This window comes from Varroa destructor, unplaced genomic scaffold (genome assembly GCF_002443255.2).
Source record: "Varroa destructor unplaced genomic scaffold, Vdes_3.0 BEIS01000006.1, whole genome shotgun sequence".
Taxonomy (NCBI): domain Eukaryota; kingdom Metazoa; phylum Arthropoda; class Arachnida; order Mesostigmata; family Varroidae; genus Varroa; species Varroa destructor.
The window spans coordinates 2,228,548-2,241,725 of record NW_019211459.1 but is presented as its reverse complement, the minus strand read 5'-3'; the positions used below and the strand labels follow the sequence as shown (position 1 = coordinate 2,241,725).

At 44.7% G+C, this 13,178-nt stretch overlaps 1 protein-coding gene across 1 annotated transcript in view; it reads right to left on the bottom strand.

Moving 5' to 3' along the window:
• Positions 1-10,192, bottom strand: part of LOC111253064 (uncharacterized) — a 108,127-nt gene extending 97,935 nt beyond the window's left edge. The window contains exons 1-3 of the mRNA XM_022811938.2: positions 10,127-10,192; positions 9,591-9,611; positions 5,822-5,945 (exon numbers count right to left, since the gene is read on the bottom strand). Coding sequence (XP_022667673.2) covers positions 5,822-5,945; positions 9,591-9,611; positions 10,127-10,192 — 211 coding nt within the window. The remainder of the gene's footprint in view (positions 1-5,821; positions 5,946-9,590; positions 9,612-10,126) is intronic.
• Positions 10,193-13,178: the final 2,986 nt, after the last annotated feature.

Below are 13,178 nucleotides of genomic sequence, written 5' to 3'. Positions count from 1 at the left end.
GAATGCGTTTTCGGAAAGATGGTTTTCGTATAAACCATCTCCATGGGCACCTTTGACGAATGTTTTAAAGATAAAAGCGTTTCAGTCATTAATAATGCTAGACCGCTAGCGAAATCGATTTTACGAGGGGATCAACACATGCCAATGTAATATTTCGTAGACACGCCAGACGCTATCGTTAACATGTGCATCATAAGAAATCAAGTACTACAAAGATCGCCTAATTAATGTTAGCACCTTTAATAAGACGGTATTTCTTAAAGGGTAGTTGTTCAGTGTTCTGATAGATTGCCATAGCTTCTGGCAGTGCGTGCGCGAATGCACATTAGCAGATAAAACGTTGATGCTGCAAACCTAACTTTCTAGCGTTCGCTGCAGGCCCAGCTGAAAACATCCGAGAGTAAACGAACGCAGTCCCAAAACGCCTGACAGTCCTTCGAATGGCGATCCGCTGCTGGTGCTTTTATCATTGCTGCTACTGCCCTACGAAGCGTTTGCTGTGCTTCTGATACAAGCTTGGCCTTCGTTGTGCCCTGGCCGACATACTGCATCGTCGCTACTCGCTCCCGTCGATTTTTCTTCTTCGTTCCCGCTTACTAACGAAAGCGGAATCGACACAGTGTACAGACCGACAACAGAGAAAATGACCGCTTGAGATGTTGAGCAAGCAGAAAACGGGACCTAAACGGTGATGAACTTTCGAGGAATTTTATCGAACGGGTCCCGTTGCATGTCCCCGGCGTTCGGCCTCCGCCCGTCTACCATCACTGGGTAGAGCAGCCGACCAGCTCCCCATCTGTTGGTGAGTTTTTGCACATAGGACGAAGCAGCAGCAGCAACGCGGTGGTAGTCAGGGCCAAAAGAACAAAGGCAGAAGCCAGACTGATGCCGGCAGCAGCGGTAGCCAGGGTAGAAAGTTTCCCAAGAAGATTGGGCCAGCAACGATTGGAACTGTGAAAGTGGCGACTGGTAGTGCTCGGCTTGGCTCGCAGAGGCCATAGGCTTGGAAGTGGGTACGAGGTTTTAACTTCAGCTAAGAAAGATGAAGAGAGAGAAACAAAGGGGCGAAGGCGCAAAGCAGCGACAGACGGAGAGCAAGAACTAAGTGACGTAAAAGAGAGGCAAAGTGTTTGACGACGCCTGCAAAACATCCCCTGGGAAGCAAGGGAGGACGGCGTCTGGCCTGACGGCTTCTGATGATGGTACCACTGTTGTCATTGCTTTATCTACTGCAGTATACTAAGCAGCGGTAGTACTTGGGAAGTAGCTAGGGGGAATCTTCCGAGGGGTCTTCTCCAGCGACGGCGGCGTGCATTGCCAGTCATTAGAGGTTCGTTTTAACTACAGCAAGCCTCTCCCGGACGAATCGAAATTTGCTTTTACGTTCATGAGGCTGCCGTTGGCTGGTGCCGCGCCAGACTAACTCTCCTATCAGCCGCTGCTAATACGAAGGGCGCACGAAACGGTGCTCGCCGGTCGAAAAAACCCCATTCGCAACGATGTATTTTTTAGCAGTTTCACACTATTGCTGCTACTGCTGCGCTTGCCCTTGCACTTCACATTTGGTGATCTGATAAAGCCCAAGCGTGCATCTTACGTTATATCCTCTTGCGGCGTATTAGTTCCTTTTCACCCTGTCCATCTGCTCAGATGTGGATTGTCGGTTTTTACCTCCATTGCGGCTGCCGCTAATACGACGCTAATGATCAGCAGATGGATATGAACCTAGCAATCACCAGCCGTACGCACGTACGAACTCGTACTATATTTCTCATAGGCGTATAAACTGATGCCTTTACTCCGTTGCGCCAAAGCAGCCGGTAGGAACACACTCTAACACGATAAGACAAGGTCATTTGTTATTTGTCGACACTACACAATTTGAATGTTTTTTAGGTCCTCCTACGGAAGTAGTGGTGTACAATTACCTTACGGTTTACTTCGCTAACATTTAAACTGAGACTTTACATGGTTTTTTCTTCTAAAGATAGACTATCTCGAACGAGATAAGTTACATGCCGATGGTTTTTCATTTGCGAAGATAACAAACGCTAATATAAAGGGGGTTATCGCCTGCTATATAAACTATTACAGGAATACAAATGCATCTGCCAGGGGGTCAGAAAAGGTATTTGTAGAGGTCCTGGCTCAGGCCTGATTCGCATGGCACACCTTTGGCGTTTTCTTTCAAGCGTTGTTAACTTGCTGGGCAAATATAACAGTAATATAAAAAGCACTAATCTAATCAGCGGCCTTATGTCTGATAGGAAGCGCGATAACGACGACGCTGATTGTGGACGCAGGTTATGACAATCATGATCATATGAGGAAAGCTGAAAAGCAGCGATTTGTCATCAAAAATTTGTTGGTTCAGCCCTATTGACGTTCATGACGCGGTGCGGAGTACGCGACGCTATAAAACGGAATTTGGAAACTGAAAGATAACCCTTATGTTACTGCTAATCACTTCGAATGAATTTCTGGTCATTTCTTAGCTCCTCCGACGTAATGTTGAAGGTAGTAAACCCATGTATATCGTTTATTTGTAACAAAACAATGATAAAATTGTAAATAGATAAGTCAATAACAAGTCGACGCAACGGCAACCCCCAGCTACCTGGAGGTGATAATTATATAATATATCGATACGTAGATTCACAGTTATACACCGATAATGAAGACTGCATTCATAGAAGTATCATATCGTAAAAACAATAGATATATTAACATGTTTTTGAAGCCAGTGTTTGTTTTATCTTGAGAAATTAATTTTCGATAAAAACCTTTATTTTTTAAAGTATTGCGTCGTTCTGACCATTGAATATTATTTCGCCGTCCGCCAGGGCCTAGTCGACATTCCAGTGTCCCAAACTACCGGCCAGATATCTACGTGTACTATCATTTTCTTATAACCGTAGCAGGCTGATTTCGAATAAACATATCTCTCCACCTTATTCAAGAGCGCTTCATATAGTTTCGCCATATTTTGAGATACGATTCGGTTAGTGATACATATATATATATATGGTACCATTCAATGAAGAAGAGGAATTGAAGATTGTTCCTTGTTCGTGTGTTAGCCTCAAATGTAACTACAAGATAATACGGCCAGTTATTGTTAAGTTGTAAATATCTGATTTGTATCGCATTGAGGTTGAAAGGGAATAGGCTACCGGATTTAAACTCATATTATGTACCGCCGACGTCGAACTTCGATCTCGGACAGTAGGATCTCCAACGAGGTGACCTCACAATACGTTTCTCGAATAATTGGATTTCTCGTCAATGTTATACCAAATTCAACGTGACAGCATCATCCCCATGTAATTCGTTTGAAACTCGTCTAAGCTGCGTCACGCGGGAAAAAATACATAAATCACTGTGAAACCCAGTGTCGCTGTTTCTAAAAGGCCCTCATATCTGTATGGCTTTAAGCGTAACCAAAGCTTTCGCTTGTTCTGAAACTAGAATATTATAACTTTACTTGATTTTCTGTAATTCTATTGTATAAATTCACGATTTACTCATCGCCATCGCCGCCCTTCAGCTATTTCATCACTAAGCGTCAATTGCACCTAGTTAATTTAATTTTCTACCCGTGTAACGTTTCTTCATCGCTGCTTACCAGCGCTAGACGGGAAAACTTCACCATCAAACATAACGCGCCCTGTTTTTCGTTAGATTTTACAAAGCGATCTATGCAGCCGAGGCTATGACCGGCCAAGAGTTAACGTGACATAAACAAATATCTATTTTATTGTGTAACGCCTACAATATGCCCCTTTTCTCCCTGAACACGTATATTTCTACAAACGACGTAGGTAAGCACAATATGATTTTCGAATGTCACAGTCATTTACGGACATCGACGCAACGAAGTCATTGCAAGTTAAAAAGAAAACACTAAGTCCATCAAAACTTTCGATCTCAGAGACTGTGTATAGCCGCGCACCGATTGATCGTCATCACCACAACGTTAAATCCAGCTGAGCTCTCGCACCGTCAAGCAATAGTTGTGTCACCAATATTGCGAATAGAGCATAATTAAGCGATTGGCCTAGATTGGATCTGTCGTCAGCAATTACAATACACCGTTACTGCTATGCTTTGCTTTTATCTTCGATACTATTGTCGCCGGTCTTGCTGCCGGGGCAATTACATTGTCGCAGTCGTGGAAGGGCTGCGTTTTTGTTACGCCATGCAACACCGAAGACGGTTTGGCTTAATCTTCAACTGCCGCCAAGCAAGCGATTGCTGCCACTAGCCAAGAGCCAAGGAACACACACGTGTCTGTTCATCTACGTATACACACGTCTTTCCCGATAACGACAGTAGGGAACTCCATGTTATCCCAAAGGAACTGAGTAAAACGACGCGTATTTCGAACGGAGCCGAAGCTAAGCGGGCGAGCTCTGGCTGCTTGCGGGGTGCTGTCGTACTAGGAGATGAAAAGCGTGGTCGACTGTAGCAGCGGCTAGGAGGCGGCTGGACGAAACCAAGCTAAACGAAGAATTAAAACAAGCCGGATTCTTTCCACCAGCGGAGCGTAAGAAGGCCGCTTCAGACAAGTGGAAGCATACGGCATTAAGGAACCTGGCTAGGGTGGAGATAGAGGGGGCGCAAGAAGGCGGCAGAAGCAATGGGAGGTAGGTAGATAAATACGTAGATAGATAGATGAATGTACGGAGCATAAAAAAAGTAAAGTGTGACGGGCTGCTCGTAATGCGATCGGTAGCTATGGTGGTGTCGAGCCTACGTCGATACCGTGCGAACGTGTATAAAAACGCTAGCAGGCTCTTGTCCTTCGTAACGAAATACCGAGAAGGCAACAGATCTGGAGAAATAACAATTTGAATGTCCGGCTTGTTGTTCCTTGTTACGGGAGCTACTGAAGCGGTCTCCATGATGACGGTGGGTCTTTTGTTTGTTCTACCGCAGTAATGGGGGTCGATATGAAAACCGCGTACTGCTCTATATATTAGGTTATGCAGAATCTTCAATACAGGTATACACAGCAGCCAATAGTAGCATAACGATTCGCCGTCCGTCTGGTCGGCCGGGGTTAATGATGTACCTATAACATACGCATGCATCGATAGCTTCATCGAATACATCAACGGTAAATTGCGAGGCAGATTTCCTATTTGCCGCCAATTCCTTCTGTCGTGGTTATTGTTGTCGTTGTCGGAGAGTTTTACAATTTTGTAGGCCGTATTGTTGTTGGTAGGGGACATGTTAGCCTCGTTCTAAGTTGTCCCGTACGATGATATGGTAATGAAGACCTGACGAACATTTGAGTCTGGTCTTGTTGGTTGAGCGCCACCTACACAAAAGCTCATTCAGAAGAAATCCTTCATTTCGTTCCAGACAGCCGATTAATATATTCGAATATCAACTGAAATCCAGTATTACGAACTTTGCATCAATAATGTACAAACACTTAAGAGTGTCCTCTTGATGACACCCCCTGTGTTTTAGGGGAGAAGCTATTGCAGTTGACGCTATCTATCATGTTAAATAGAAGGCACAGTGTAAGTCATATCAATCGTGAAAATGGGAACTAACAACGATGGAAAGAGGCCCGGCCACGCTTGTCTTGGCAATATGTGTTTACAACCTTGGTCCACATATTATACCACATGACCTGTTGCTCGTAAATAGAGCTGTTCTAAGAGGACAAGTTAAGGGTAATTGGTTAATACAACGCGTTTACAATGCTTAAAACCCAACAAAAGGCTGTTTTTACTTCTCTAACTTTCCACTCGTAGAAACAACATACTACCAGGATCCAAATATTGAGAGGAAATATGCAAGTACTTACCATTGCCCTTTTGGCAGCTGCAGCGGCTGTGATTCTCGTTCGAAACAGGAGCGTCTCGCTTGGTTCGTGAGCTCCGGCACAGTCGTCCAGCAGAAGCCCGCTGCTTTGTCGGCTTCTTGCACTCCTGGAAAACAATGATCCAGCAGATGCTAAGTCACCATCGTTGTCCTGAGGCACACACGGTACGGAGCACAACACCCTGAACGTTGTGGAGGCTAGCCAAATGCCCGCGCGAACGCGGTAAAACTATGAATCTCAATAATATCGCTGTCCTTCTACTCCTTTAGTAATTGAACAGCATTCACAGCCTGCGCCCGTGTGTAACGCACACTTGGCTCCGTGTCATTTCAGTCGTAAGCAATGTACACTCGAAGAAGACCTTCCACTCGCTTTAAAAAACAATTGTCACACAGTTCTGATATAACGATACGTTGCTCTTGCTAGCGCGAACTAGACGGATCCGAAAAGTTCCTTAAAACGTTACAAAGATGCGCGTTCTCGCACCGAGGGTAGTCAACACATGACTAGAGCTGTATAAATGCCTTTTAGCCAAGGAGCGGAGTTGTCTTAGTCGCGAAATAACCTCGGCGTGGAATCGACCGATTAAACACAATATGGACAATGGAACACCTTACACATTGATCTTGCACACGGAACCAATCGTTAAGGCGAGAAATGGTTCCACTGGTGAAGACAACCAGTTGGCCTTTTCTCAGTATTTTTCTAGTGTTTAATGTGTGACAACGTCACGCTATAGAATGACGGCATCCACCTCTCTGATCCTGGCAGCAGAGATACAGAGACATTAAGTCAAATGTCACCGACGTCGCATCGCAGAGACACTCTCGCACGACTACCGTACCGCAATATCTTGAAAGGAAAAATCATCTGCTGCAGCTGAGACGATCGTACTGGCTGTACGATATAATTAAGATTATGTCCCTACAGAGGTGTTTACTGCATCTGAAAACGCTCTTTGTGCTTGTGCTGAGCTGCCTTGCATTACGTTGTGCGCTGCGTTGTCCTCCGAAATAAGGATAATCGACGGAGGGAAGGAAAAGAGCAGATTGCCGCCTCCTTCTACTTGGTCGGCGTCTGCTGAGAAGTCTGCGATGGGTATTCTGGGATCGCCAGGAGAAAGGGCCAACACTGGCTATCGAAGTAAACTTGTCATCCAATGGCCCTCACCCTCCGAGCCTCCACCCCACGGGGCAAGAGAAACTGCCGCCGCTTAGCTGCCCCCTTCGCATGCCTAGGTTGCGAGTACAACCAACACACCCCAACGCCGGTAAGCCTTCGAAATAGGAGGAGAGAAGTTCTGGCCACCACAAACACAACAACGCTAACCAGGTGAGCCAAGCCGGAACATTTCCTGTTATCCAGGCACACGAAGGCACGCACGCACGCACGCACGCACGCACATGTATAAACTAAAGGTTTTGTTGGAGACTAGAGATCATTATACACAGCACAAATCGCGCATATCACTTGACTGATGAGTAGCTTTATCATAGCGGATTCAGCAAATTAAAGAAAAACTGATCACTGATAAACTGGAGGCAAGGGAGAAGTGATCCCATGGGATGCATGCCGTTTTCGTTTCTGAACGTCTAAATAGAGGTGGCGTTACAGATACACTACGATATTGATGTTAATGCTTAAAATACATTCTGATCATCCTGTTCTGCGATATTCTAAGCGGAACATTGAAATACTCATTAAGAGGTCCTACGAGGCCTCTTAGAATTTAGAGCACCCTCAGAATTTAGAGGGAAAAGTTCTTGCTGCAAAGAGATTGCAGTTCTTCCAGAAAACCAGCACTTTTTCGGTCTTCCTAATTCACTCATTATCAAATCCCAATCGTCCCCTCGAATAGAGAAATTGGACATCTAGCTGACTTAGCCCAACTCGTTTTCGAACCACCCGATTACCGCCATTAGCGGACATGTGATGAGCTACGTGAGAGGTGAGACAATTGAACAAGTAATGATCTCTCCATGTAAATTTTGTCCCATTATTTTTTATTGTTGAACGCAAATACCTTGACCGCCTTGATACGATTCCATGAATGAAGTAGATATAATTTTATCAATTACACCGGCGTGTGTTTCTAAGCTGACATAGCAATGAGAAGCGCAATCAGAGATGATGCACTAAGCCATACAATTTATAGATCCTGATCGTTTATTTCCTTTTTTTCACAGATTTAACGACAGCCATCTTATGATCTTTATGAATAAGGATAATTTTGTATATCAGCAAACACGAATCTGGAGGTGTGCACGAAAACGCGCGGTTAGTCCTGAGTAAATTGTGCTTGTTTCTGTAGATCTTACTTATCGACACTGCTAGCAAACGGTTTTTCCGTTTGGCAATAGCACACAGTCTTCAATACCTTAGTGTATGCAAATATGTTTACCTTCTCGGATACGGACAATTAAGTTGGCAGTAAAAACATGGTGTCCCATCAATTTCGAATGTGACCGTACGTTGGTAAAAGAAAAACGGAAGTCATTCCAGATGGAGGAAATTTGCAAAATTGAAAATAAGGGCAGGTTCGTTAACCGAGATATAACCATCGCATACGGCACAAGTCGCATATTCCATATCAATGGATAGATATAATCAATGTACCAGCGAAATTTTGTCGGTTTCAAGATGCGTTCATTCGTCCTCTACTTGAAAAATCAATAGGTCACATCCGGATCGTTGGTCGTTTGTTTAATGCAAAAAAGGTACGCGCATGAACGTTTAGAATTTACATAGAGACAGGAATTGGGTTTTACTAAGTAAGCCAATACGAAACACCGTCGAATCTGCTTGATGGATCACAGGTGATTCAAAGATGTAAACGAGTTGTATCGTGGCCATTGTTAAGCCCCATTAGCCAAGAACGCAGAATAACAGTTATTATGCGGCGAAAAAAAAATAGAATTATTAAAAAAATAGAATCAAAATTATCTTTTAAAAAAAAACAGTTATTAATTTATAAGTTTTCGCTAAGTGGTCCTATTTGAACTTCAAATATGGGCACGTGAAGTGAAAAAAGAATAGATTTTCGAGTTCGACTTTTTGCCGCTGTCGAAAAGCGACGGAGGCGGTCGAAGAAATTCGTTAGATAAGCAAAGTGCGGCAAAATCCTTTATCCAGAAACGATTTAACTATTGAACTTAAAATCTCAGTGAAGCCCTTTAGATTGGAAACGCCTTGCACAAACATAGCCAGCCCCGTCGTACACGCCATACCCACCTAGATTTCAGTCACGACAGCTTTGGTACAATACAAATAGGACAAGTTGCTCGAAAATGTTACCCTTTGCAATTAGCCCAGACCCGTTCATGATGGCCGAATTACAAAGCCTATTTTTCATGACATCAAATACGATGATAACAGCTTGGATATAGAACCATATTACTGGGTTACAAATATCAAATTAGGACAGCAAAGTAACAAATAGAGATCGCCGTTACCCTAACAACAACTGAATAGTTTGGAAAATCTAAAAAAAAACAGTTAATACGTACATTTTAGGAATGATTTCTTTTGTTTCTCTAATATATAGATAATTCTCAGGCTAATAGATAATGAAATACTTTCATTTCGCCGTAACATTGTCTCAAAAGTACCCCGCTTGGAAAAAATTACCTTTATTATGAAATCTATTTCTGTAGTAGATTCTTGCTTATTGAGGTTCAATTTGGCTAAACAGCAAATACTCAATATTAACCTCTCTGAATATTAATCTCTCTGATCCTTTTTCCCTACTTACCTCTGAAGTGTCAGCAGTTAACTTTTGTGTGCGCGGCGCTCTCAAGTTTTGACCTCATGTTGCCATTGCTACAGACCTCAAGTGCTAACGTCCCGAGATCTACGCTCGTTTGGGTGTTTTATACTTTTGGGCTTGTTCACGAATAAGAATAAGTTTGACATTTGTGTTTACCATTATTTCCTTCTCTGTTATCTTTTTGAGGGGGCAGCAGGAGCCCTCAGTTGTGCCAGTTATTGCCGCATACAGGAGGAACATTGACGTGTTGCAACTATTACTTTGCCTTTGTTTGTTGGATGAGCGAAACGTGCTGTCCCTAAATACCGGTGGCTCGTGTTTGGCTTTATGTTGAGTTCTTGATGTTGTTGTGTCACTATAACGCCATGACCTTTGATGCCTGCGCAGTTGTTGTCGTTGCAACCTGTCAACCCGACGGGACATTTGCCGGTAACCTAGCACCGAACGCTAAACTTCTATTTTGCGGGTCTCTTTTAAGCTAACCCAGCAGTATCACACTAGTTAAATTCAAGCTTGTTAACCTGTTGCCTTTCCTTGTCGCGTACGTCCTTTTGTCCGTCAACCCGTCCTGCCGTCGTAAAGTCCATCTTCACCCTCAAATAGCTCTGTTGGTCGCTACTTAAGTCATAGAATTCAAGTATGAGAAAATAAGCGAACACCCAACGTTACTTCCATTAGCACTTAACGTATAGGTAGATTCAGTGAAGGGGAGAGTCCGTTTCCGATGAGAAACTTAGTGGCGTTTATTAAATACAGGCCCGGTTGTTATACGCATTTGAATGTATAACACGTTGCTGGTAGACGCGCGCGCATTTACCGCCCACAAATGGAGAAAGAAACTACAGGTCCGTTCACTTGTAATTCATCCATCCACCCACTGCGAGCTGCTCACCAGTAAGACGAGAGAGAGAGAGGGGGGAGAGAGGGGGGGGGGTCTACAAACTTAATCCTAAGGTAGGCGATATACACTGATAGGTGCGTTAATCAGTACACGGAACACAAAGACTAGCAGGACAGATTTAAGATCTAGTGTGGCAGTAGAACGCATCAGTAGATTAGAAAATTACTGCAATATTAGTTCAATCAACCTTGTCCTACGCCAGCACACAGTCATGCTTCATGCCACCGGGTGTCATTTGGGATTGGTAGGTAGTATTAACTAGCCTCGTGCGGTCCATGTACCTCCTCTGATTGCTACGGTCGAAAATACCTTTTGGCTGATACGTTAGGTCTATTAAAAATCACTATCGACATCTGTCGCCTTACTATTATTTTCCCTTTTGTTTCTTGGCAAGAACAAGGCGTCATCGAGAGCACGTCCGCAATTTCAATGCATAGATAAACGCAAGGGGCAGTAAAAATATCAGTGATGTCGGTGTACACTAGCGAAAGTAATAGACGATTAGTGGCACTCGGCCAGCGGTACACTCTTCGTTCTGTGCGTGCAAAGCAACAGCCTTTGGCCGCGTTACGAATACGGTGGCGCTGGCAGAACGGAAGACCAGCTAGATGAACATAGCTGGATATCTGCTCGTAATCGGCCAAATTAACTTTAAATTGAACTTGCGTAATATCCCTTAGCGCGCACTAGTCTCGCTAATTACAGATAGGCTCTGTTTTCCATTGCAGGTCCCCACTGCTACTGCTTTTTATGCGGCATCAGTCATCGTTGCACAGAAACCTTTCTCATCGCTTTTCCGCCTGTTGCCTGGCTCACTTTTGCCTGCCTACCTGACCAGCCTCCCACCCGCCCTCGTATCTCTCATTAGAAAGTGTAGTCACGCTTTTACACGCTGTTAGTGCTGGTGATAGCGATAACCAGAGCGGCACCGTTTCCAGTATTGCAACAGCCGCCACCGCCGCTGCTACCAGCCGCGTAATTGCTCTAGGTACGCTGTGCTGCCTAACTGTAGGCACTCGCGTTAGGTAGATCCCAGAGAGTGCCGAAGACGCCAGCGGGTCCTACACGCGCTCCGTTTGCGCTTTGTGCGCGAACTATCACTATAACCGACACCAATGCAACGGTGGCACCAGAAATAACGAGGAAAACTAGCAGCAATTTACCACCACTTTACTGTTGCAGCTGTGGCTGATGCCGGCCGGCCGTCCGCATCCGCACGACGGCTACTGCGTCCGCGTCACGATTTCGTGCAACTCGAGCGCGCGAGAGTGTGTCACGTTGTTCTTGCTATATCACCACTTACTGCTTCTGTCGCAGGCGTCCTGTAACAACGAGGATGACATGAGCAGGACTCTGCCTTCGACGGCGCGCAACGGCGTTGACTGGCTGGCTAAATAAGTGGCTTTGCCTTGTTGTCCTGTCGCCGCGTTTCGCTGATATGCTTCTCCTCTGTTCTGGTACCAGTTAATTCGGTCGCGAAGGGAACGCGCGTAGCGGCAGCGGCGACGGCGGCGGCGGCGGCGGCGGCGGCGGCTACCAAGGCAGTGCCGACGGCGCTTTTGATGGCTATTGGCGTACGCGTCACTACCTAGCTGGCGTTTGGCGAAGTTGGCTGTTTCTGCTTGACTTTTGTGGCCGTAGCAGTTCATTGTCTTGATGGGATGTGCTTGTGATGAAACGCAACAAATGCTGGAAGTAGCTAATGATGGCCGTCGCCTACCACCAGCGAATAACTCGCTTCGACGACATTGCTACCGTGCGGAAATAGCAGGAACAGATAGTTATAGATAGGTTGCTAGCTAGCTATCTAAACAGACAGACTGGCGGACAGTGACCGCTGCTACAAGAACGACCTTGGCGAGGGCATCCGTTTCGCCTCTGTGTTGCTGCCCATATTGTTGTACGTATCAACAGCAGCTACTACCGACTAATGCCATATATAGATAGATACTATGAAATGAACGACATCACTAGCAATGCACTACCACTATTACGACCATTATGCTATAACAAGAAGGAAAACGGCACGCGTACTTTAAATAATCACGCAGTAGATAATAATGGAATTACGTATACGATACGTGACGGATGGCCAGCTAGATAACATAGAATAGCTCGTATTAACTCAGCCTATTATAAAACAAAAAAACGTAGTAATACGTTCCCGTAATCGTTATTAATGGTTGCCTACGGCAGTAAAGCCATGGTCGTCGTAGCGAACCAAGAACTGTTCATCGCTGATACGAGATCCTTGTATAAACATATATACATAGACGGAGGATATAGGAGTCGAGAACCTGTGACCGATGTCACGTACCACACGACGGCTATGATTGAATGAAAAAACACAATATAAGGAAAATGAAACAGAGCGCTAATATATAACTTCTGGCAAGGTAATCGCAGCAGAGGGACGTTGGAAACATCCATAGCCATTTGTCATTTGCTGATTGTAGCATTTTTATTTGTATCGCAATAAACACGCCGTACGAGCCTAAACGTACGAGTATACAATGTTTATCGCTTATGAAAAACCTAAGTAAAGGCTGAACACCAAAATCGTCAAAAGAAGATAACGTCCCAAGTGCCAAGTAGTTATTTTTACGCTTCTGACGGTGCTAGCCAGTTACGCGTCAAGTCGCAAAGCTTTTCCACTGCGTTCTTATTCAGTC